General features: G+C 41.1%; 1 protein-coding gene across 7 annotated transcripts in view; it reads right to left on the minus strand.

Moving 5' to 3' along the window:
* Positions 1–39: 39 nt before the first annotated feature.
* Positions 40–26,574, minus strand: part of ZNF445 (zinc finger protein 445) — a 45,274-nt gene continuing 18,739 nt past the window's right edge. For 3 of the 7 annotated variants that reach the window (XM_046002966.1, XM_046002968.1, XM_046002967.1), the window contains exons 2-7: positions 15,004–15,572; positions 12,383–12,551; positions 11,989–12,065; positions 11,580–11,721; positions 10,987–11,097; positions 40–6,503 (exon numbers count right to left, since the gene is read on the minus strand). In XM_046002966.1, coding sequence (XP_045858922.1) covers positions 4,339–6,503; positions 10,987–11,097; positions 11,580–11,721; positions 11,989–12,065; positions 12,383–12,551; positions 15,004–15,432 — 3,093 coding nt within the window. In that variant the 5' untranslated portion in view covers positions 15,433–15,572 and the 3' untranslated portion in view covers positions 40–4,338. Of the gene's footprint in view, positions 6,504–10,986; positions 11,098–11,579; positions 11,722–11,988; positions 12,066–12,382; positions 12,552–14,773; positions 14,848–15,003; positions 15,573–26,574 lie in introns of those variants that run through there. The other 4 variants (XM_046002969.1, XM_046002971.1, XM_046002972.1 and 1 more) reach the window with 3 other exon arrangements.

The raw sequence follows: 26,574 nt of genomic DNA on the forward strand, positions 1-26,574 counted from the left end.
GAACCAGGATATCTATAAAAATCATAAGATGCCACAGTCCATGCTTAAAACACTTTATTTTTAACTATTTTAAGCAGTTAAAAAAACACACATACAACACACTATCCTGTTAAGCAACATGTGACCCATCTACATCAATTTTCAAAATGAAAACACAACTGCAGCTTCCACCTATCCTCCCTTACTCCATCAGCAGCTCCTGCCATGAAAAGGCAGAACATGACTTTCACATGACATTCCAATACATGATTTTATACTCTTCATCATATAATTTGAATCCACAGGAATATATTATTGTGCAAAACAGTAACATTGTTTACTATATGACAACAATGCCTACATGCCAGCTGCTAATCAAAATACCTTATTACATGCATTATTTAATAATCATTCCCCCACCCCCAATTATCTTGTGAGGTTGGCAACTACTATTCCATTTCATTAAAAAAGTGAAACACAAATCAAGTTTAAATAATGTGCCCACAGATACACAGTATGTTTTACATAAATTGTATATTGTACATAACTTCTGCAACTTTCTCAGCATTTTTAGATTTATCTATGTTGAATGATGTAACTTTAGTTCTTTCATATTCACTTCCCAAAGTACCAAAAACAACCTTTTTTCTGTTGATGGACATTTAGGCTTTTCCTAATATTACTACCTAAACAATACTGCAACGAACAGTATAACAATGAACAGTTTTCTACAAATGTCCCTCCCTACATGAAATTCTTCTAGGGTCTATCCAGGAATAGAACTGTTGGTGGTGTGCGTATCCTCAGATTTGGAGACTGCCTGGCACAGCAGCTATTACAATTTCCACTCCCACAGCAGCGAGTTCCCACTGTTCTACATGCAAACCTATGCTAGTGCTCGTAAAACTTGTCATCTTGAGAAGTGTGAGAAGAATTTCCCGTGCTTTCTTCTCCGTACATGTCTTTGTGTGGGGTGATGGTCTATCAGCGAGGCAAGGGTCAACCACATTGAACAACCGATTCAAAGACTTTCCAATATCTACTCCTCTCTGGGAGTCCTAGCACTCTGGCTCTCCTCAGCTCCAACTTCGGTTCTTCCTAGGCAGCAAAAGAAAGCAAGGCAGGGTTCAAAGAAGCCTACATGTTTTCCAGGCCAGAATGGACAAGAACTGGTGGCTGACACAGTAATTGTCACCTGGAGCCGCGTGGCTTAGAACCACCTACAGCTGGTGCTAACTAGTGCACCTGTGGGTGACCTTCAGTCAACACTGTACTCAGGGTCCCTTCAAAACACTCCAAATCCTGACTAAGCTGAATAAATTCAGTTCCATATTCCTTAATAGCAGTAATTTTGTACAAAGTCTTTGTATGCAGGCAGGTAAATAAGCACCCAACCCGGCCTCCAGAGTGCCCTGTCTGGCTGCAGTAGTAGGCCTAACTCTTGGAAATCTGGACATCTAGCAGAGTAAGAGACAGGCACCAAGAGAAGTGGGGCCAGGGAGAGGACTTAGATAGACAAGGGTTAGGGATGGCAAAGTTTAGCCTTGATGGATGAGGACCTTGGCCAGCATGGATATGGCCTCTACTCGTGGTGAAAGGAGACGGAACAAGTCAGGCCAGTCCAGGGGTGTTCAGGGGTGGGCAATGAAGTTAAATCCAACACTGATTACACCAAAAATGTTTAGTAGTTAGCTGCAAGTTGTCAGTCTTCTTCTTTTAGCTAATCTGTATTTACTAATATTTTTATAATAACCATATATTACCCATATAATTAAAATTATTTAAAAATTTGGGTTATAAAACAGACTCCATCAATATAATCCCCAAATATTAAAGGCTTACCTCAGTATAGAGGGATTTGTTTTTACTTCTTTGTACACCTGAAAATTTGGTTTGAATGTTTAAAAGTAAGCATATCTCACTTTATAAAAATGGCTGTAGAACACCCCTATTGGGGCAGGAACTCTGTGAAGTGACAGTGGCACAAGGAGTTGGGGGTGGTGAAAATATGGACAGAAAGGGGGGTATTTCCTCATTTATGGCACCAGATTTGAAGCTGAAGCTGAGTTGGAGCTGCAGCTCTGTGAGGGCTCTGGTTCCAGAGATCAGCTACCTAACCCAGAGCCTTTGCACACCAAGCCCTCTTTCTCCAATCCTAGGAATCAGGGAGCTTAATTACTCTAATTTTACATGCCAGAAAACAGATGCAGATGTTCAGCAACTTGTTCAAGATTATCCTGCCAAGAAAAGGCACACTGAGACTAGAACCCAGATCTGGTAACTCCAAGGCCCTTCCCATGACCCTGGGCCCTCAGCACATGAGACTCTGACCCATGCCCAGACACTTCTAGAGCCAGTTTTTGGCACTATACCAGTGATGGGACACCTGATTCCACACCACAGGCAGCTGCTGCTGTAGTAAAAGGATGAAAGGCCAGGATTACCAAACCCTCCTGAGTAGAAAGCTGAATGGGGGCCAGAACACAAACATATGTCTGATCCTCCTCCCTGCCCTCTATTCCATATGACATCACCACAAAGTGTCAAGTCTTCATTTTGAAATGCCCACAACCAACCACAAAGGATAAGATTACTTGTACTCTACTGAAAGGACATTTTCCAGGTGGGTTTCTTCTCACTACAAGAAATGTTCTGCTCCACCAGTGTGCCCTGACTCAAAGCAGTAAAATGTAGTTTGAGATGGTCCTTTACTATCAAGTGAGATATTTATTCTTATATTCACATGAGCTCTTCAATAATCAGAAGCAATTACTACTTCCACAAATTTTAGAAAAATCACTCCTTTACCTTTATGCCACTGAGCTAATTTTTTGTTTCAAGTCAAGTTGGCAAGTGAGATGGAGGTGCCTCCCCCACCAGGCCCCTTTTCCTCCAGAGGGCATCAGTCATGTGCACTAGTACCTTTGGGTTGAACCCGATGCCAGCACCGGATCCAATATGCGAAGAAAGCTACATGAAAGGTTAGAGGGTCCCCACAGGGTGCACAAGTTAGAAATGCAAGCAAGCACAATAATTAAACATTTATAACTATTGAGAGCTGGAGGCCTTACAAAAATTCAACTCCGTGAGGGGAGAGGAGAGTGTCCCTTTATTGCAAACTGACAGCATAGATAACTGCATAAAAATTTCTCAGCTATATAATTTCACTGAGTCCTTGGGTCTGTGGTTAACCCTGTAAGTGTAATTCAGATTTAGACCCCATCACTCAACTCAAAACTGTCCAAAGGCTCCCTACCTCCCTTTGAGGAAGCTCTAGCCCAGTGGACCCATGATACATGGCTTGGCCCACTACCTCGTGGGGCCCTATCTTCTGCTGGCTCACTCCACTCCAGCCCAGGAGTGCCATCCTCCAAGGACACCAGACAAGATTCCACCTCCTGTGCCTGGATCTAGAGACCCACAGGGTCCATGTCCTAACCTCCTTCAGGTATTTGCTCAAGTTTCGCTTTCTCAGTTGAAGTCCTCCCTAACCAGCCTACTTAAAATCGCAACCCACCTCCTAATCCGGCACTGCCTCTCACTCTTCTCTGAATAATTTTGTCTACAATATATATCACCATCTGAAGTACTATAAAATTCATTTGTTTATTGTCTATAAAGATCCAAGATGGCAGATCTTTTGTCTGTTGTGGTCACTGCTGGGTCTCTAGCACAATAACAGTGTCTGGCATATGGGAGGTGATCACCACATTTCTGTTGAACAGATGGCCCGCTGTTGCCCATGCAGATTGTGGGGTGGAGACAGTAACAGGGCACTGGGAGAGCCCCATTCTCCCAGTGATTGAGTCCAACCCTGCTCTCCTCCATATGCTGCTGTGACAACTCTATAACCGTGGCAGATATCCAAATTGAGATAGGAAGGACAAAGCTGAACTTTCAGGAAGCATCTGGGGGAGACCAGGAGTCCATGGGCTGGTGTTGCTGCTACTTTTAAGGTCAAACAGTATATCTACTATCACAGGATTCAACTGGCCCCTTCCCAACAGCCACAGCCCATTACATCACAGACATTTTGTCAAACCACAAAGGGCAATGGTATCTGCTTTTAGACTTATTACCTGACTGGGGGCTCCAGGTCACTGGGCAAAGGCCACTTCTGGGGCTCGAGCCTCCAGAAGGGCTCCAAAGAACAGGTTGTTGTTCTTCCCCAGCATCACACTCCCCAGTAGGTAAGAAAGGGGATGCCCTGAGTTTCTGAATCCTCAGGATTCTCTGCCACCAGATTTGAAAATAGAAAGAGCTAGACCCTTTGTGAAGGTTTTCCCCATGCTTCCCATAATTAAGGGTTCTCCAGCAGGTGTGCTAGGAACCCCTGTTCTCCCTCTGTCAGACCCCAAGCTAATCTCTAATATGGTTTTTCATATGCCGAGCCAAATTTGAAGACCACCTGAAGGTCTTCCCACACTCTCTGCATTTGAAGGGCCTCTCTCGAGTATGAAATCTCTTGTGGCTAATGAGCTGCGAGCTTTTGTTAAAAGTTTTCCCACAGGTACTACACTTATGGCACTTTTTCCCAATGGGTATGTTCTGGAGTCTGGTGATCCTGGAGCTCTGGTCACAAGCTTCCTCAGAATCTTCAAGGGGCTTCTCCCCACTTGGTTTTAATTCCTGTAAACTCACCCCTGCATCCTGGCAGGAAGACAACGCAGCCAGGCTGCATTCTGACTGTGCCACTCTGGTGTGTTTTCTCTGATGAATGCAGAGAGTATGTCTTCCAATGAAATCCTTCCCACACCACTGACATTTAAAAGGTCTCTCTTTAGTGTGGATTCTCTGATGATTAACAAGGCGATGTTTCCTATCATAAGATTTCCCACACAGATTACATTTATAGCGCTTCTCTCCACTGTGTATTCCTTTATGATCTAAAAGACTTCTTTTACGTGTAAAAGTTTTCCCACATTCTTGGCACCAAAAAGGTTTCTCACCAGTGAGGATTTGCTGCTGCAGATTTGGCATGTTTCCACTTTCACGGTACTCATATTGTTTTTCCAAAGAGTGAATCCTTTGATGACGGGAGAGGTTAGAACTCCACCTGAAAGCTTTCCCACATTCTCTGCACTTATAAGGCTTCTCTCTGGTGTGAATTCTCTGATGGATGAGGAGGAATGAGTGATTACGGAAGGCTTTGCCACATTGGCTACATTTGTAGGCTTCCTCTGTGGTGTGACTGCTCTGAGGAACTTGGAGAACTCTGTCCTGACTAAACGATGGCCCAGCTTCAGGTTTTCTCTGAATGGCATGCTGCTTCTTATGAGCAATAAAGGCTGACCGATGGGTAAACTCTTTTTCACATTCACTACATCTGTATGGCTTCTCGCCTGTGTGAATTCTCTGATGATCAATGAGAGATTTCTTTCGAGTAAAAGTTTTCCCACACTGCTGACAAGGAAAAGCCTTCTCTGTAGCAGGGGCATTCAGGGGCTGACTGCAACTGGACGTCTGCCTGAAGTCTTCTCTACATATGTCTTGACCACAGAACTTTTCTTCCTGGTGCATTCTCATGTGACGAGTAAAGTTTGATCTCCACCTAAAGGTTTTCCTACATTTGGTGCATTTATAAGGTTTCTCCTGAGTGTGGACCCTTTGATGTTCAACAACATATGATTTACAGTGGAAGGATTTCCTACACTGGCTGCAGTCAAAGGGTTTCTCCCCTCTTTGGTCTCTCAAATGATGGTCAAATCCTGAGCCATAGGTGAGAGCTTCCTCATACTGATTAGACTCAAGTAATTTCTGCTTGGTATGGGTTTCCTGGTGTAGACGGTAGGCAGACATGCGTCGGAAAGCCTTGTCACATAAACTACATTTATAAGGTTTCACTCCAGTGTGAATCTTTTCATGTCGCACACAGTTTGAGCTCCACCTGAAGGCTTTCCCACACACCCTGCATTTAAATGGTTTCTCTTGAGTGTGAAGTCTCTGATGACATGCAAGATGAGAGCTATGACTGAAGGTCCTCCCACAGTCACTGCACTTATATGATGTCGCCACCATGTGAAGATTCTGCCCATATTGGTGATGTGAACTAAGGCTGAAATCTTTCCCACATGCATCCTTCACATTTGCTTTTAGTCCGGCATGAATTCTCTGATGTAAGCTAAATCCACTAACTAGGCGCCTGAGCCCTTTCCCATATTCCTTGTAGTCATAGTGGTATGAACTCCCTCTGAAGTGTCTGCCACAGCCATGTTTAAGGGATCGCTTTCTTTTGGGAACTCTTAAATATGTGCCATGTTTTAAATTACGACTAGTACTTCTTCCTGATTCTTCAGACTCTTTTTCTCTCCTGTGACTGAAATTTGTCTCTTCTTTAACTCTTACTTGTATGGGGTTTCCATATTGTTCCTTTAACCTGCTCTTTGGTTCAAAAGATTCTCTGAGTCCCATTCCCTCAGAAACACTCATCATCCAAGATTCTGATGGCATAGCTAAGGTTTCTCCTTCTTCCAGAGGTTCATGTTTTAAGAAGAACTTGTTTGTTTTAATCTGGAGCTCACCTTCTGAAACAAAATAAAACACAAGACAGTGTACTCTATTCTACACTTGGAACTGAAGAAAGCACCAAAGGACAGGAAAAAAAAAAAAAGCCAAGATCTTGGGTGGTGAAGCTTCTGCTTAACTGCCAATATCTTTACCAAACAGTCCAGGAAGGCAAAACATGGAAGAGTGTTCCAGATGATAGGGAAGGGAGGAGGAGAAGGAAGGTGGGCACGACAGCTAAACATATGCAGAAATCACATCCAGTTGAAAAACAGCATTGAACATGGAACCTTCTCCAGAATAGATCACATCCTGGGTCACAAATCAGGTCTCAACCAGTATCAAAAGATTAGGATCATTCCCTGCATATTTTCAGACCACAATGCTATGAAGCTAGAATTCAATTACAAGAGGAAAGCTGGAAAGAACCCAAATACATGGAGACTAAACAGCATCCTTCTAAAGAATGAATGGGTCAACCAGGAAATTAAAGAAGAATTGAAAAAATTCATGGAAACAAATGATAATGAAAACACAATGGTTCAAAATCTGTGGGACACAGCAAAGGCAGTCCTGAGAGGAAAATATATAGCGGTACAAGCCTTTCTCAAGAAACAAGAAAGGTCTCAAGTACACAACCTAACCTACACTTAAAGGAACTGGAGAAAGAACAAGAAAGAAACCCTAAACCCAGCAGGAGAAGAGAAATCATAAAGATCAGAGCAGAAATCAATGAAATAGAAACCAAAAAAACAATAGAAAAAATTCAACGAAACTAGGAGCCAGTTCTTTGAAAGAATCAATAAGATTGATAAACCCCTGGCCAGACTCATCAAAAAGAAAAGAGAAAGGACCCAAATCAATAAAATCATGAATGAAAGAGGAGAGATCACAACTAATATCAAAGAAATACAGACGATTATAAGAACATACTATGAGCAACTCTACGCCAAAAAATTTGACAATCTGGAAGAAATGGATGCATTCCTAGAGACATATAAACTACCACAACTGAACCAGGAAGAAATAGAAAACCTGAACAGGCCCATAACCAGTAAGGAGATTGAAACAGTCATCAAAAATCTCCAAACAAACAAAAGCCCAGGGCCACACGGCTTCCCAGGGGAATTCTACCAAACATTTAAAGAAGAACTCATTCCTATTCTCCTGAAACTGTTCCAAAAAACAGAAATGGAAGGAAAACTTCCAAACTCATTTTATGAGGCCAGCATCACCTTGATCCCAAAACCAGACAAGGATCCCACCAAAAAAGAGAACTACAGACCAATATCCTTGATGAACACAGACGCAAAAATTCTCACCAAAATACTAGCCAATAGGATTCAACAGTACATTAAAAGGATTATTCACCACGACCAAGTGGGATTTATTCCAGGGCTGCAGGGTTGGTTCAACATCCGCAAATCAATCAATGTGATAGAACACATTAATAAAAGAAAGAACAAGAACTATATGATACTCTCCATAGATGCTGAAAAAGCATTTGACAAAGTACAGCATCCCTTCCTGATCAAAACTCTTCAAAGTGTAGTGATAGTGGGCACATACCTCAATATTATCAAAGCCATCTATGAAAAACCCACCGCAAATATCATTCTCAATGGAGAAAAACTGAAAGCTTTTCCGCAAAGGTCAGGAACACGGCAGGGATGTCCATTATCACCACTGCTATTCAACATAGTACTAGAAGTCCTAGCCTCAGCAATCAGACAACAAAAAGAAATTAAAGGCATCCAAATTGGCAAAGAAGAAGTCAAACTGTCACTCTTCGCAGATGATATGATACTATATGTGGAAAACCCAAAAGACTCCACTCCAAAACTGCTAGAACTTGTACAGGAATTCAGTAAAGTGTCAGGATATAAAATCAATGCACAGAAATCAGTTGCATTTCTGTACACCAACAACAAGACAGAAGAAAGAGAAATTAAGGAGTCAATCCCATTTACAATTGTACCCAAAACTATAAGATACCTAGGAATAAAATTAACCAAAGAGGCTAAGAATCTATACGCAGAAAACTATAAAGTACTCATGAAAGAAATTGAAGAAGACACAAAGAATTGGAAAAATGTTCCATGCTCCTGGATTGGAAGAATAAATATTGTGAAAATGTCTATGCTACCTAAAGCAATCTACACTTTTAATGCAATCCCTATCAAAATACCATCCATTTTTTCCAAAGAAATGGAACAAATAATCCTAAAATTTATAGGGAACCAGAAAAGACCTCGAATAGCCAAAGGAATATTGAAAAAGAAAGCCAAAGTTGGTGGCGTCACAATTCCGGACTTCAAGCTCTATTACAAAGCTGTCATCATCAAGACAGCATGGTACTGGCACAAAAACAGAAACATAGATCAATGGAACAGAATACAGAGCCCAGAAATAGACCCTCAACTCTATGGTCAACTAATCTTCGACAAAGCAGGAAAGAATGTCCAATGGAAAAAAGACAGCCTCTTCAATAAATGGTGCTGGAAAAATTGGACAGCCACATGCAGACAAATGAAATTGGACCACTTCCTTACACCACACACGAAAATAGACTCCAAATGGATGAAGGACCTCAATGTGAGAAAGGAAGCCATCAAAATCCTTGACGAGAATGCAGGCAGCAACCTCTTCGACCTCAGCTGTAGCAACATCTTCCTAGGAACATCGGCAAAGGCAAGGGAAGCAAGAGCAAAAATGAACTATTGGGATTTCATCAAGATCAAAAGCTTTTGCCAGCAAAGGAAACAGTTAACAAAACCAAAAGACAACTGACAGAATGGGAGAAGATATTTGCAAACGACATATCAGATAAAGGGCTCGTATCCAAAATCTATAAGGAACTTAGCAAACTCAACACCCAAAGAACAAACAATCCAATCAAGAAATGGGCAGAAGACATGAACAGACATTTCTGCAAAGAAGACATCCAGATGGCCAACAGACACATGAAAAAGTGCTCCACGTCACTCGGCATCAGGGAAATACAAATCAAAACCACAATGAGATATCACCTCACACCAGTCAGAATGGCTAAAATTAACAAGTCAGGAAATGACAGATGCTGGCGAGGATGCGGAGAAAGGGGAACCCTCCTCCACTGTTGGTGGGAATGCAAGCTGGTGCTACCACTCTGGAAAACAGCATGGAGTTTCCTCAAAATGTTGAAAATAGAACTACCCTATGACCCAGCAATTGCACTACTGGGTATTTACCCTAAAGATACAAACGCAGTGATCCGAAGGGGCATGTGTACCCGAATGTTTATAGCAGCAATGTCTACAATAGCCAAACTATGGAAAGAACCTAGATGTCCATCAACAGATGAATGGATAAAGAAGATGTGGTATATATACACAATGGAATACTATGCAGCTATCAAAAGAAATGAAATCTTGCCATTTGCAACGACGTGGATGGAACTAGAGGGTATCACGCTTAGTGAAATAAGTCAATCGGAGAAAGACAACTATCCTATGATCTCCCTGATATGAGGACATGGAGATGCAACATGGGGGGTTAGGGGGATAGGAATAGAATAAATGAAACAAGATGGGATTGGGAGGGAGACAAACCATAAATGACTCTTAATCTCACAAAACAAACTGGGGGTTGCTGGGGGGAGGTGGGGTTGGGAAAGGGGGAGGGGGTTATGGACATTGGGGAGGGTATGTGCTATCGTGAGTGCCGTGATGTGTGTAAACCTGGCGATTCACAGACTTGTACCCCTGGGGATAAAAATACATTATATGTTTATTAAAAAAAAAAATTGGAAGGGGAGGTGAACCATAAGAGAGTATGGACTCTGAAAAACAACCTAAGGGTTTTGAAGGGTCGGGGGTGGGAGGTTGGGGGAACAGGTGGTGGGTAATAGGAAGGGCACGTATTGCATGCAGCACTGGGTGTTGTGCAAAAACAATGAATACTGTTACGCTGAAAAAAATAAATAAATTTAAATACAAAAAAAAAAGAAAAACAGCATTGATAAGTGAATGTTAAACAGTAATAAAGGGGAAAGGAATAATGGTAAGAGGATAAAAAGGCTCCTAAGAACCCAGGGGAGGGGCTCCATGGAGGACTGGCTGAAGGAATTGGAAGTCAAACATATCGTAGGGGCAAAGAAGAGGAAGAGGAGTGCGATTTGGGTTCTTCAAAGAGCATGAAGGGGTGAGCATGAGGTATGGGCCAAGGGCCAGAAGGAGTGCAGCAGAGGGGTGAGGAAGAGCATTACTGAATGGAAAAGAGTGCAAGAGTGAAGCCCTCCAGTGGGCAAGAACAGTTACTAAAATGGTTTCTGGGAAAGGGGTCTAATAGGCCAGTCTGGAGAGGAGAAGCCCAGAAGCCCAGCACTCCTTAGCAACACTGTTAAGGATCTTCCTTCTAGCAAACAATGAAGATGTTCCCTGTGACTTACTTGGTATAAAAGACCTTAAGAAAGAGAAGAGTAGATATGAGAGGAGTAAGATCCAGAGGTTCTCTGAAACTCACCTGCAGGGGCAACACCTGGATTCACCTTAGGCTGAGCTCCCTGGACATTCAGACCCCATGGCTCCCTTGCCTCCAACCAGGAAATCAGAACAGGCTTGGTGAATGGTCCCACTGCAAAAAAGAAGGGGATGGGATGAGATGGAAGGGTGATAAATCATACAGAACTATTCTTCAGGACCCTCTCAGGACTGACGTCCTGGCAAGGACAAGGGAAAGGCCAGGGAGGCTGGTGGGGGAAGCCAGACAGGAGGCCTAGACAGCCATTTCCAACAGCTCTGAGCACAGACAAAACAGGCTGAAAGAAGTCACAGAGAAAAGGATCACTAGGATTTTCTGGAGGTGGGAGCCACATGACACCTCAATCAGTTAAATCAACCAATACCATTTGGATGTCTAACTAGGAACTTGACACACATGATTTTTAATCATTGTAATAATCCAGCAAACAGGCATCATTATCACCATGTTTTAAGACAGACTAGGTGACAGAGTCAGGGTGAAAGCTCAGGTCAGGTCCCTGTTTCAACACCGTAATAAAAAGTGAGAATGTAGAAGTAAAAGTGGATAGAAGCATGGGGGTATCAATGCATTACCCAGAGAAACCACATTCCTGTAATTCTCCAGCATCACATCTCTGTACAAATTCCTCTGAGCAGGGTCCAGCCATCCCCACTCATCCTGGGAGAAGGTCACCTCCACGTCCTTAAAAGTCACAGCCTCCTGAAAAACACAGTCCTATGTCTGAGAGTTAGTCTACAGCTCCTGGCTTTCAGGAGAGGGCAGGGGAAGGGGGCAGGCTCTGAGTGAGCACAGGATTGATGTGGTAAGGGTGAAAGTGAGAGCATCACCCAGCAGAAGATCTCGGAGTTCAAGAGGGATAATCTGGTCTCCAGGATCTGGTCACATCCAGAGACACAGAGATTCAAGATAGGGGGAGCCTCACTGACTCCATTAGGCAGCAATGCTGGGATGTCATGAAGGACCAAAGTTCTTATGACTCACCTGAGTCTGAGATGTCAATGGGTCTCCTGGGCACACCTCTCTCTGGGAAAGGGCAGGCACCCGGGGAACAGGAGGCTCTGAAGGAGAAGAAAGAACCATGAGAGAAGGTAGCCCACTTCTTGGCACTCCTGGGCCGAGGAGCAGGTATGGACTATTGTTAAATACGCATTTCACATTTCCTCAGGGTCCACTGAGGGTTAGGGAATGAGGAGTGGGGGGTGCAATGGGAGGAGGAGCTAGTTAGACATGGGTTACAGAAGGGTAAAAAGGACACAGGGCTAAGCAAGCAGGGCTAAGCACCTACTGAAAGGGATTCTCATGAGAGGACAGATGGTGAAATGACAATACTACTTTGGGATGTGTGGCATACAGCTTAGAGCTTGATGGCAAGTACCGGATTGGCCAGCCAGGAAGTCACACACTCCTATTTCATAGGGAGGCTCCAGGTGGTCCCCAAGAGTAGAGCTGCTCCTGAGAGGTGAAGCAGGGGGCCATATCTGTGAGGCTCGCAGGGCTCCTGTACCCATCCAACGTACATCTGGGCTCTGGGCAAGGGCTGGGTCCTGGAGGGAAGAAAATGTTGTGAGAAGATCCCTATGGGAGTCAGAAAGGCCACATGGCCAATCATTAAGGGCAGGGATCCAGGAAAGGGCAAGCCAGGCCCTTCATTACCTACAGCAGAGGGGAAAGAAAGAGGAGAAAACCCAGGAAGGACCCCCTCACCCCTTAGCCTCCCTGGGCTCTAGTGTGGGCCATGAGGGAGACAGGTGGAGCCAGATTCCAGCTACAACATAGGAAAGCACCCAGCAAGGCAAGACTGTTAGGCTTCAGGTGCTAGAGTGACACATCCCCTCTAGCCCCTCAGGCCCCACCCCTGGTCTAGAACTTAGAAATCAGAGGGAAGAAATTTATTCCTGAGTTAAAATGATAATGGTTCACCACAGAGATGCAGACAGATAACATCTACCAAGTATTAGGCACTGCTCTAGGCACTATTAAGCAGTGACCTCCAAGAAGCTGGACAACTCCCAGCGTAAATCTGACTGAGATTAACACTGCCAGAGAGGCAATGCTACTTGTGAGGGTCAGCCATGGAATCACAGAACAGAAATTCTCAGGTACAAAAAATGGCAGTGACCATCCAAACAGAGACCTAGAAAGAGGCAGTCTTTGTCCTGGGACTTCAAATGGTTTCAGTCTCTGAGGCAAGGCTATCTCTGATATAGAAATGAATATTGAAAGCTTACAGAGAATGAACTTTTAAGTTTTTTCTGGTCCTGTGGCTGAAACTGGTCTCTTCTTTCTTAACTTTCTTAACACTGATTTAGATGAATATTAGCCTGGGCCATGAAATATGTGATAGCAAGCTACAGACTAAAGATGATGAACCTGTTCCTCCCAAACCCTATCAAAAAGAGAATAAAGAAACATACAAAGATCGAAGCAGACAGCCCAGTGAGTTTAGGAAAATTTCTCAGGACCTTGCTGCTCAATGCTGATGAACCACAGGGTGTTTATGCAATTTTATGTGCATCTTGAGACATTCTGTTCATTTTTCAAATTTGGGAGGTGTTCGTCCAGCCTATTTTGTTTTCTAATTTTTTTTTAGCTTTTATTTATTTGTCAGAGAGAGCGAGAGCACAAGCAGGGGGAGTGGCAGGCAGAGGGAAAGGGGGAAAGCAGGCTCCCCATTGAGCAAGGAGCCCGATGTGGAACTCGATCCCATCGTCTTGGGATCGTGGCCTGAGCCAAAGGCAGATGCTTAACCAAATGAGCCACCTAGGTGTCCCTGTTTTCTAATTTCTAACCAGCTTTCCGCCAGGTCCTGTATCCCCATCAGGTTATTTTCAAACCTTACATCTACCTCCAAATGAGTTAAATGTATTTAAGCCACAATTTTGTACCTATTATGTACTTATTTGCTTTAATCAGTGATTTTTTAATACTTTTGAACATCTTGGTGTTCTGGTAAAAATGATAAAATGCTCTTTTAGATTTTTTAAAATAGTAGCCAGTGTTAAGCAAAAAGGTTTTCTTTTTTAATAGTCATAACCTGCATTGATATATTATCATTTACTGCTGGTAGATGTTCAGTCAAATGTGTTACTTAATTTGATACTATATTTGGGAGAAAAGTATGTCAAATATGTTCCACATATTTTTATTGAAAAGAAAAATTTAAAGAAGCCTATAAAAATGATAGACACTCTTAAGAAAAACTAAAAAACAAATCTCCAAAGCTATAAGAAGCATTGAGAAACTCACTCCTGTTGGGCAGAAGGAGCAGACAGAGCTCACTTTAATTGATGGGCTGCTCTACCACCAGCTCTGGGGGAGTCAGCTGTTTCCCAGTGCTAAGGATGGGGCTGGGCACATGGTGGGAATTCAAATATACACTGAATAAATTTTCATTGTTCGATCAGTTTCGCATATTCTTTTCAATAATCTGAGAATCTGGGAGAATGTGAGCAATGCTTGAACAATGAGGCTGTGAAATAAAGTCTTCCAATTTTTTGGCCTTGGGCTGTCCCTCAATACTCTTCTTACCCCTGACCCCTGCACAGAACAAATCCTCAAAAGAAAGAAGGAAGATGTTGTGAGTGTATTGCATTTATAGGTCTTATCATGTACTCAGAAGCTAGGAGTCCCGACTAACAGCAAGAGAGACGTTACTCCCACTTAACAGGTGAATATCAAGTCAAATTAGATATGTGGAGATGGACTGGCATAATGTAAGTCACTGTGTCTAAAAGCTCATTACTGTTATCTACAGATACTTGCTGACCCTCTTACTGGAGCCGACTGTCCTCTGGGAAGGTGGGTAGGGCTGCCAGCTCAAAGGTCCTCGGCTCAGTGTCTAGTTCTCAGCTGCTCAGGTACTGTGGGAATGAGAAGGGAAGACATTCCCTGCTTTCCTCAATGTTGAGGGTTCAGAGGCCCAACCCACCCACTCTAAATGAGCTGGCTAGCTGACGGGCAGAGTTCACTGGGCACTGCACACTTGTGCACACTCACCCTCCATGGTGTCCCATTGATGTCCCTCTGCAGCTCTTCCAGCAGGGCCACAGCTTCCCCACCACTCTCAGGGTGATGGAGCTGCACCCAGGTCCGGAGCTCCCCGGGCAGGATGCTCAGGAATTGCTCCAGCACCAGCAGCTCTAGGATCTGGGCCTTGGAGAGAATGTCAGGCCTCAGCCACCAGCGACACAGCTCACGGAGCCGGCTGAAAGTCTCTAGGGGCCCAGAAGATTCATGGTAGCGAAGCTGCCTGAAGAGCTGGCGAAATAGTTCCTGGCCAGAACGGTTGAGTGTCTGTGGCCTGGCAGCCTGCACTGAAGTGTATCCCTCATCCTCTTCTTCCTTCTTTATCATCTGAAGACGCCCTCGTTCCCTTGAAGCCTGTGCCTGAGCTGGATGGACAGCATACCACCTGCCTGGGGGCATCACTCCTTCTCAGGCTCTACCCAGCAGAATGTGAACCAGGTCTATGATAGCTGTGTCACTGCTGGGACATCAGGAGTAGTTTTTCAGCACCGTAGTGGGCAATGCCATTTGCTGGGACATCAGATGTCACTGTCAAAAGACTAAAATAATCAACATTATTGTTCAGGAGGGATGCGAGAATGATGGTGCAGTTAGATCCTGGTAGGATCATCACTGGATGTGTGAAAAGAGAGCACATGACGATTTGCACAATCATGCCTGCCAATATTAAGCAGACCAGTGCTACATTGTCACATACTGTGGTAAACTAAGACAATAACCCAGAATGCAGGAAAACATGTACAGGGCTTGCATGCTAACAATTGCAAATGGCTGATGAAAGAAACCAAAGGTCTAAATAAACGGACAGACCTACTGTATCATATACTGGAAGACTGGACATAGTAAAGGTGTCAATTCTTCACCAAAAGATCTACAGGTTTAATGCTATTCCTATCAATATTTCAGGAAAGTTTTTCGTATTTATAGACAAGATTATCTAAAATTTATGTGGAAAATAAAGGAATTACAATAACTAAAACAATTTTTAAAAAACAGAGTATGAGGACATCGTATATTTAATTTCAAGACAAATCAAGACTGTGGATCCAGCAACTGAACTACTAAATATTTACCCAAAGAATACAAGAATACTAATTCAAAGAGGTGTTTTAATGTTTACAGCAGCATTGTCCACAATATCCAAATTATGGAAATAGCCTGAGTGTCCATTGATGGATGAACAGATAAGGAATATATGGAATACATATAAATGAAATACTACCCAGCCATCAAAAAAGAATGAAATCTCGCAATTTGCAACAACGTAGATGGAGCTAGAGAATATTAAGTGAAATAAGTCAGCCAGAGAAGACAAATATCATATGATTTCACTCATACATGGAATTTAAGACACAAAACAAATGAACAAAAGGGGGGTGACAGGAGGAGAAAGAAAGAGAGGCAAACCAAGAAACAGACTTTTTACTATAGAGAACGAATTGATGGTTACCAGAGGGAGGTGAGTGGGGGTTGGGTGAGATTGGTGATGGGGATTAAGGAGTGCACTTGTGATGAGCACAAGGTGATGGAAAGAAGTGTTGAATCACTATACTGGACACCTGAAACTAATATAACACTGTATGTTAACAAACTGGAATTTAACTAAAAACTTTAAAAAAAAAAAAAAAAGACTGTGGTACTGGTGGAGGAAGAGACACATAAACCAGAGGAAAAGAAAAACCTGGGACAGACCAACACAAATACGCCCAACTAATCTGTAATATCAAATGTGACTTTACTAATATTTTAATATTACCTTTAAAAATATCTCCAATAAACAATTCAAAAACAAAACAAATGCTGATTAGGAATTCCTTAAGTGATTGTGACCCCACCAACATGTTAAGAACTATAATCTGGACACTACTAATCCAGCTATCTACTACACTCTGAGTTTCCTCTGTAACTCATCATAATGGAGGCTCTCCAGAGGTTTAAGCCACTTTCAGGAGACATCAGAGTTTAGTGTACAGAGAAGAGAACATGAACTAAGACTGACCTGGGTTCAAATCCACCTCCCCACTTATGAACTGTACTGACTATGGAGGCATCACTTTACCTCTTAAAATCTCTGTGTCCTCACTATATAAAATGGGGGTGGTTGTGGAGTTTAAGTAAAAAACTACCTGGGCACATCTTGGGCTCTCAGTGAATGTTTGTTTTTTCACACCTAGGGTAAAAGTTTATGCTGCAGGCCACACCATCACACAGGATTCTACCCTGCAGATGTGCCCAACTGATTTTTTCATGAAGGTGCAAAAAGCAATTCAAAGGAGGAAGGATGGTCTTCTCAACAAATACTGATAGGGGAATTGGGCATTCATAGGCAAAGTAATGAAAGTCAAGTTAAACCTTACACCTTATACAAAAATCAATTCTAAATGAATCTCAGACTTAAATATAAAACATAAAACTATACAACTTTTAGAAAAAAGCATAGGAGAAAATCTTTATGATCTAACACTAGGCAAAGTCATTGGAATTGACAACAAAAGCATGACCCATAAAAGGAAAAACTGATAAACTAGACCTCATCAAAATGTAAAACTCTGCTCTAGGAAGACCCTTGTTGAAAGCAGGAGAGACAAGCTACAGACTGGAAGATAATATTTATAAGGCACATACCTGACAAAGGACTAGTATCAAGAATTCTCAAAACTCAATAGTTAAAAGGACAAATAATCCCATAAGAAAATAGGCAAAAGACATGAAAATAAATACAAATAAGCACATACAAATAAGGACATGAAAAAATGTTTAACATGACCAGCCATCAAGAAAATTCACATCATCTTAAAACTACAATAAAATAATCACTATGTATCTATCAGAATGGCTAAAATAAAAAACAGTGATAATACCAAATGCTATTGAGGATACAAAGAAACTAGATCACTCATCCATTACTAGTAGGAATGTAAATTGTATAGCCACTCTGGGAAACAGTCTGGAAGTTTCTTAAAAACTTACCATACAACCTAGGACCTAGACATATATCCCATATGTACATATATCCCATATGTACATTAATGGCTATTTCAAAGTCCACTTGAATAAACTTTCTATTATATACCAAATTTTCTATTATATACCAAATCACCTAACAAAAATATATAATGCTAATCTACTTTGATATTGAGATATATATCCCAGAAAAATTAAAATTTGTGTCCACAGAAAAACTTGTACACAATTGTTCACCACAGCTTATTCCCCAAACTGGAAACCACCCAGATATCCTGCAATGGATGAAAAAACAAACGGAGGTACTACTATACCATGGAACATAGTTATGCAATATAAAGAATGAGTATATGCAACAACTTGGATACATCTCCAGAGAATGCTGATGAATGAGCCAACCTGAAAAGGTTTCATAGCCTATGACTCTATTTATACAACATTCTTGAAATAGCAAAAGTATAGAAATGGACAACGGATTAGTGGTTGCCAGAGTATTAAGGACTGGAGGGCAGAGCAGGAGGTATTATGGTTTTACATAAAAGTATGACTTCATTTTTGATGTTTGACAGCTTTCAAGGTCCACCACTTGTACTTCTGGCCAACATCTGGACAAAGAAATAAGAAAGCCCAAGTGTTCCCTTAGCATTGGCACAAAGTTCAAAGTACATAAGCCCTGGGTTGTGTACAAAAATCCGCACTCCACCCCCACTCTAAACGTAATAAAAGCCAAAGCTAGTCACCTCTCCTTATTCTCTCAAGCCATTATTTTTTTACATTTTAAATAACTATAATATAAAGGATAGCAATTTGAATGCTTTACATTTCTACTTAAGTTCATATTGCACTAAAATTATTTTACATGGAAAAACAAGCTGAAGTATCATGACATAATGTCTTAGAAACATTCTTTGATATTCACATTTATTTTTAAGATTTTATTTATTTATTTGACACAGAGAGAGAGAAAGAGCACACAAGTGGGCAGAGCAGCAGGCAGAGAGAGAGGGAGGAGCAGGCTCTCCACAGAGCAGGGAGCCTGATGAGGGGCTCTATCCCAGAACCCTGACATCATGACCTGAGCTGAAGGCAGACACTTAATGGCTGAGCCACCCAGGCAGCCCGATATTTACATTTACATTAATGGCTATTTCAAAGTCCACTTGAATAAACTTTCTATTATATACCAAATTTTCTATTATATACCAAATCACCTAACAAAAATATATAATGCTAATCTACTTTGATATTGAGATATACTGAATATCTGCTTTGACATATTGAGAGCAGATATTCAGTATCTATTATTACTTCCCTTGAAAATACACTGATTTTTAGAACACACTTAAATCAATCTTGGTACCTAGTAATAACATTTGAGCCATACCTGAAAATTCTTCATTTACTGTTGAGTCTCCACAAGACTAATTTTTAAATTTAACATTTACTTCATTTAAAAATGAAAACAAAAAAGTACTAGTCCTTTTAGCCAGTGAAACAGAAGTATGAGAACAGAGATAATAAGAATGATCTTCAATGCTAGCTTCTAAGCTAAGTTTTTTATAACTTAAACATTCAGTTCTCATCATTTTGTTGCAATATAACCAAGCCTGCCTATTATAATAATAATAACAACCAATGTTAGAGTCCTTGGAATCATGATTGTAATTAAAGCTTGGATTTAAAGGTTGATGAAATTAATGGCAACCTCCTGGATCCCGTTAAATTTCTACTGCACTAATTTAAATGGGATCCAGGAGGTTGCTATTAGCTTTATTATGCTTTAAGTCCAAGTGAGTAATGGTATTAAGGAGGGCACATGTTGTGATGAGCACTGGGTGTTATACACAACTAATGAATTGCTGAACACTACATCAAAAACTAATGATGCAATATATGCTGGCTAACTGAACATAATTAAAATAATAAGTTCTACTTCCAAATAACACTTTAAAACAGTTTCAGGTACTGAAGTGAATAGCCAGCATCAGGTTAGCAATTTTACCAGTGCCCTAAAGTATAACTTTTGGTATCAAAAAAGCATAGTTAAGACCCTTGATTAGTTATAAATAAAAAAAAAATCAAGAACTAAAATACCAGTGGTTCCTATGACAAAGAACCCCTCCAAATAATTCAGGGAATGCTTAGAGGGAATTTCATTCTGCAATGCTTATACTGTTTTAAAAAACTTAGGAGCTGGATTTTTACCTTAAAACACTGGAAAAAGAAGAGCAAACTAAACCTAAAGCAAGCAGAAGGAAAAAAACAGTAAAGAATATAGTGGAAACAGGGGTGCCTGGGTGGCTCAGTGGATTAAGCCGCTGCCTTCGGCTCAGGTCATGATCTCAGGGTCCTGGGATCGAGCCCCGCATCGGGCTCTCTGCTCCGCAGGGAGCCTGCTTCCTCCTCTCTCTCTGCCTGCCTCTCTGCCTACTTGTGATCTCTCTCTCTGTCAAATAAATAAATAAAATCTTAAAAAAAAAATTTAAAAAAAAGAATATAGTGGAAATTAATGAAACAAAGATTAGAAAAACAAAAGAGAAAATCAATGAAATAACAAATTGGTTCATTGAAAAGATCAACAAGATTGATAAACCTCTAAACTGATGAAGAAAAAAGATTCAAACTACATAAATGAGAAACAAAAGAAGAAACATACTACTGACTTTACAGGAACTTTTAAAATATTAATTAAAAATAAGTATTTTTGCCAATAAATTAAATACTTTTGATGAAAATGATGAAAAGTTGTAGTAGTTATAAAACACAAACTCTACTAAAATTGATTCAAGAAGAAACACAAAATCTGAACAGACATATAACAAGTAAAGAGATTAAATTAATAGTCAAAACCACTCATAAAGGGCGCCTGGGTGGCTCAGTTGGTTAAGTGACTGCCTTTGGCTCACGTCATGATCCCAGAGTCCTAGGATAGAGTCCCACGTTGTGCTCCCGGCTCCACAGGGAGTCTGCTTTTCTCTCTGACGTTTCTTCCCTCTCACGCTCTCTTTCACTTTCTCTCTCTCTTTCAAATAAATAAATAAATACATAAAATCTTAAAACAAAAACAAAAACAAAAAACCACCCATAAAGAAAAGCAAAGACCCAGATGGCTTTATTGGTAAGTTGTACCACATGTTTAAAGAAAAAATAATACTTAGGATGCCTGGGTGGCTCAGTTGGTTAAGTGTCTGCCTTGGGCTCAGGTCATGATTCCATAGTCCTGAGACTGAGTCCCACACTGGGCTCCCTGCTCAGCGGGGAGCCTGCTTCTCTCTATGCTTGGGTTCCCTCTCTCCCTCTCTGACAAATAAATAAAATCTTAAAAAAAAAATCATACTGGTTCTTCATAAACTCTTCAAAACAACTGAAGAGGAAGAACTTCGTACTTTATTCTATGAGTTCAGTATTACCTTAATACCAAAATTGGACAAACCATTATCTCTTATGTATACAAATGCAAAAATTCTCAACAATATACTAGCACACTGAAATGCCATAACACATAAAAGAATTATAACCCATGACCAAATGAAATTTATCCTAGGAATGCAAGATTATTTTTTAACATATCAATAAAAACAAAACAAAAATCACATTATCATGTCAATAGGAGGAAAAAAATTGACCAAATCCATACTTTTTAAAGATTACTTATTTATTTTTTAATTTGAGAGAACAAGAGCGAGAGAGATCATACAGGTAGAGGGAGAAGCAGACTCCCCACTGAACAGAGAGCTGGATGCCGGGCTGGATCCCAGGACCCTGAGATCATGACTTGAGCGGAAGGCAGATGCTTAACCGACTGAACCACCCAGATGCCCCCAAATTTTTCATGACAAAAATAATCACTAGGAGTAGAAAGGAACTTCTAATTGTGTTAAAAAGCCTCTACAAAAACTCACAGCTAACATCATGTTTAATAAAGACCAAATGCTTTTCCCCCAAATTGAGAACAAATTAAGGATATCCACTTTCAACTCTTCTTTTTAACACTGTACAGGAGGCTGTAGCCATGGCAGTTAGGCAAAAAACTGGAAAGGAAAAACAAAAGCTGAGGGGTACTTCCAGGGAAGACGGCAGAGTAGGAGGATCCTAGACTCATGGTCCCACAGATATACTTGGTAACACCCACAACAGTATAAATAAACCATAAAACAATCAGAAGACCAGAAGAACAGACTCCTCTAAACAGCTAAAGGTATAGAAGAGGTCACACTGAAGAGGACAGGAAGACATGGCCAGAAGGGATGATCCGGGTGGAGAGAGGAGAGGAGCAAACCCTACACAAGGTACCCCAGGTACAGGAAACCTGCACAGGGAAGAGGAATCTCCATAATATCTGGCTGTGACAACTGGAAGGGCTTCATGTTTCAAGTTTTTATAACCAGTGGAGCTTAACACCTAGAACTTTAAAAATCAGCAGGATTGGCTCTGGGGAGGGCAATGAGAACCTCTGTCCCCATGCTTAAAGGTGCAACAAACAGCCCCACTGAGATACAGCAGAGAAGCAGCAATTTGAAAAACACCTGGGTATACAAGAAAAAAAAAATTATTTACTGATCTCAAGAGCTTGTGCTGGAGGGGCAGGTATCTTTGGGAAACTTCTCCAAGAACAAAAGAGCTGGTGGGCACCATTTCCCTCCCAATCCATGCAGCCTTTATACAGGGACACCTGTATAAAGTGGAACCAGCACAGTGAGAACACTCTCCACCTAGCTTGTATTTTTTTTTTTTTTGGAGTTCTTTTATTTCTTAACTGAGGTATAAATTAACATAATATGTTAGTTTTAGGCTGCAGAGTCCATTTATTTGTGAAGAGATAGTGATTAGGTACAAACTATTAATTCAAGTACCTGTGTTAAAAAAATGAGAAGACAAGCAAACAAGTGAAAGGTAGGGGTAGGATAAAAACAAAAAAGTTCAAATGATATAACTGTTTACATAGAAATGCAAGGACATCTAACAAAGTATTAAAGCTAGTAAAAGAATGTAGTCAGTCAGTGGTGCCTGGGTGGTTCAGTCCATTAAGCATCCCATTCCTGATTTTTGGCTCAGGTCATGATCTCGGGTCTCGAGATCAAGCCCCACGTGGTCCATGTAGCTTGTTAACAGCAAACCAATCTCCTGTGACCCACCCCCTCTAACAGGCCCTTGGCAGCATTCCATCCAAAGTAGTGCCACAGGCTGGTAGTGTGTAAGCAGCCCCAACAGGGATGAGCACCAAACCATAGTAACTCCTGCCCAGAGAGAGAGGAAGAAAACCACATACATCAGTCTACTGGGGCCCCAGCAGTGGGCTGGGGGGCAGAAATCTGGTCTGAGAGCAGGCCTCACCTACTGATTAAAGCTTCTCAGGGAACAACATACGGAGAGTGCCCTGTAGTTTGGTCCTACCGCAGCCCTGGAAAACACCTGGTCTTATGCAGTTCAAGTCCAAGGTGGCCACAGACTGGCCCACTAACAATACAGAAACCAAACTGCGACCAAAACAGGCAAAGAGAGCCATTGCAGATAATGGGCAGAATGTAAACACGGCTCAGCTATAATAGTAGGGTTCATGCAACACACATAAGAAATGCCCCTGAAGTTCCAGGTTCTGGTGAACAGAGGACACTGTAGTGCAGGGCACTACAGGACCTCTTCTTCAAATGGCACTACTTTCCAGAGTAGGAGACATAGCTGATTTTCCTAATGCATAGAAACAGACACAGAGACTTAGACAAAATGAGAAAACAGGAATATGTCCAAAATGAAAGTACAGGACAAAATATCAGCAAAAGACCTCAATGAAATGGAGATAAGTGATGTGCCTAATAGAGAATCTCGAGTAATAATCATAAAGATATTCACTCAACTTTAGAAAAGTGGAGGACCTCAGTAAGACTCTCAACGAAGAGATATAAGACGTTAAAGAGAAACAATCAGAGATGAAGAATTCAATAACCAAAATTAAAAATACTCTAGATAGAATGTAGAGTAGACTAAAATAGAAGGCAACCATAAGAAAAAATTTAAAAAGACCACAAATAAATGGAGAGTAAAGAACATTCTACTAAAGAATGAATGGAATTACAAAAACTTTAAAGAAAAAAATAGGTGGAAGCAAGAAATAATGAATATAGAAAAAAACAAATTCCCAGTAGAATAGAGAAATGAAAATAAGAGCTGGTTATTTTAAAGAATTAACAGGGGCGCCTGGGTGGCTCAGTGGGTTAAGCCTCTGCCTTTGGCTCGGGTCATGATCCCAGCGTCATGGGATCGAGCCCCATATCGGGCTCCCTGCGTGGCGGGAAGCCTGCTTCTCCCTCTCTCACTCCCCCTGCATGTATTCCCTCTCTCGCTGTGTTTCTCTCTGTCAAATAAATAAATAAAATCTTTAAAAAAAAAAAAAAAAAAAAAAAGAATTAACAAAATTAAAAACAACAACAACAACAACAAAACAACCCTAGCCAGACTTATCAAAAAGAAAAGAGAGAGGCACCTGGGTGGCTCAGTGGGTTAAAGCTTCTGCCTTTAGCTTGGGTCATGATCCCAGAGTCCTGGGATGGAGACCCACATCAGGTTTCTCTGCTCAGTGGGGAGCCTGCTTCCCTTCCTCTCTCTCTGACTGCCTCTCTGCCTACTTGTGATCTCTGTCAAATAAATAAATAAAATCTTAAAAAAAAGAAAAAAGAGAAAGGAGCCAAATAGATAAACTCATGAATGAAAGAGGAGAGACCACAACCAAGACTCTACAGAAATACAAACAATTATAAGAGAATATTATAAAAAAATTATATGCCAACAAGAAATGGATGCATTCCTAGACATATATAAACTACCAAAACTGAAACAGGAAGAAACAGAAAATCTGACCATAACCAGCAAAGAAACTAAATCATTAATTAAAAATATTCCAACAAACAAAAGTACAGGGCCAAAAACCAGCCTTCCCAGGAGAACTGTACTAGACATTTAAGGAAGAATTAATACCTATTCTTTTCAAACTGTTCCCAAAAAACAGAAATGGGAGAAAAATTTCCAAACTCACTCTATAAGGCCAGCATTACCTTGATTCCAAAATCACACACAGACTTCACTAAAAAGAATAATTACAGTCCAGTATCCCCTATGAACATGGATATGAAAATTCTCAAGAAGATACTAGCTAACTGAATCCAACAGTAGTTTAAATGAACCATAAACCATGATCAAGTGGGATTTATTCCTGGGCTAGAGGGATGGGTCAGATAGTCACAAAGTAATCAGTGTCATATACTACATTAATAAAAAAGAAGATAAGAATCATATGATCCTCTCGATAGATGTAGAAAAAGCATCTGACAAAATACAGTATCAGTTCTTGATAGAAACTCTCAAGAAAGTAGAGATAGCTCAAATATGCCTCAACATCATAAAGGCCAGGTATGAAAGAGGCTAATATCATCCTCAATGGGGAAAAACAGAACTTTTCCTCTATGGTCAGGAACAAGACAGGGATGTCCACTCCCACCATTATTATTCAAGAAAGTACTGGAAGTCAGCCTCAGCAATCAAAGAAAATAAAGAAAAGGCATCCAAACTGGCAAGGAAGAAGTAAAGCTTTCAATATTTGTAGACAACATGATACTCTATGTAGAAATCCCAAAAGACTCCACCAAAAAATTGCTAGAACTAATTCATAAATTTAGTAGAGTCACAGCATATAAAAATCAAAATACAAAAATCTGTTCCATTTCTATATTCCAATAATGAGGTGGAAGAAAAAGAAATCAAGGAATTGATCCCATTTAAGACTGCACCAAAAACAAGATACTTAGGAATACACCTAACTACTGAGGTATAAGATCTATACTCTTAAAACCACAAAAACTTTATGAAATGAATAGATGAGGACATAAAGAAATGGAAAACATTCCATGCTCACGGATTGGAAAATCCCTATCAATGCAATCCCTATCAAATACCACTAGTGGAGGAGAAGTTAAGATGGCAGAGGAGTAGGGGACCCTAAGTTTAGTCCCTTGACTATAGCTAGATATAGATTCAAATCTATAAATACAGATTCAAATCACTCTGAACACCTGATAAATCAATCCGGGATTAGAGAAAAGAAATGCTGCAATTTTGCAAGTACAAAAAAGTGACCACTTTTTTGAAAGGTAGGAGGTGTGGAGACCTGAATCCAGGGTGATATATCTGAGAATAAGATGCAGGGCAGGGAGCTGGCTTAAGGAGGCTACTGAAAAGTATTATAAGAAATGGAGTGAAAAATCAGAACTTTCCGGTGTCTATTGCAGTGGGGTACATTCCTGGCTTAAAAGTGCTCAGATGGCAAGCCAGGTGGAATCCCAGGTGTGACAGTGTGTTATCGGTATTCCTGAGGTTGCAAGAAGAATGGGCAGTGCCTGAGTGTGGCAGAGTTCCCAGGCACAGAAGCAGGGAAGGCCGCTGAGAAGAGTGAGTCTAGGTGCTGGCTTTCTGCTCTATGTTGCCATGAACTGCAAACTAACACATGATTGTGTGACTCCTTTTCTGGAAGGGGTCAAGCAAAAGGTAGAAGCATAGGGAGATCCCCCACCATCACCCAGAAGGAAT

The sequence above is a fragment of the Meles meles genome, chromosome 4 (genome assembly GCF_922984935.1).
Source record: "Meles meles chromosome 4, mMelMel3.1 paternal haplotype, whole genome shotgun sequence".
Classification (NCBI taxonomy): domain Eukaryota; kingdom Metazoa; phylum Chordata; class Mammalia; order Carnivora; family Mustelidae; genus Meles; species Meles meles.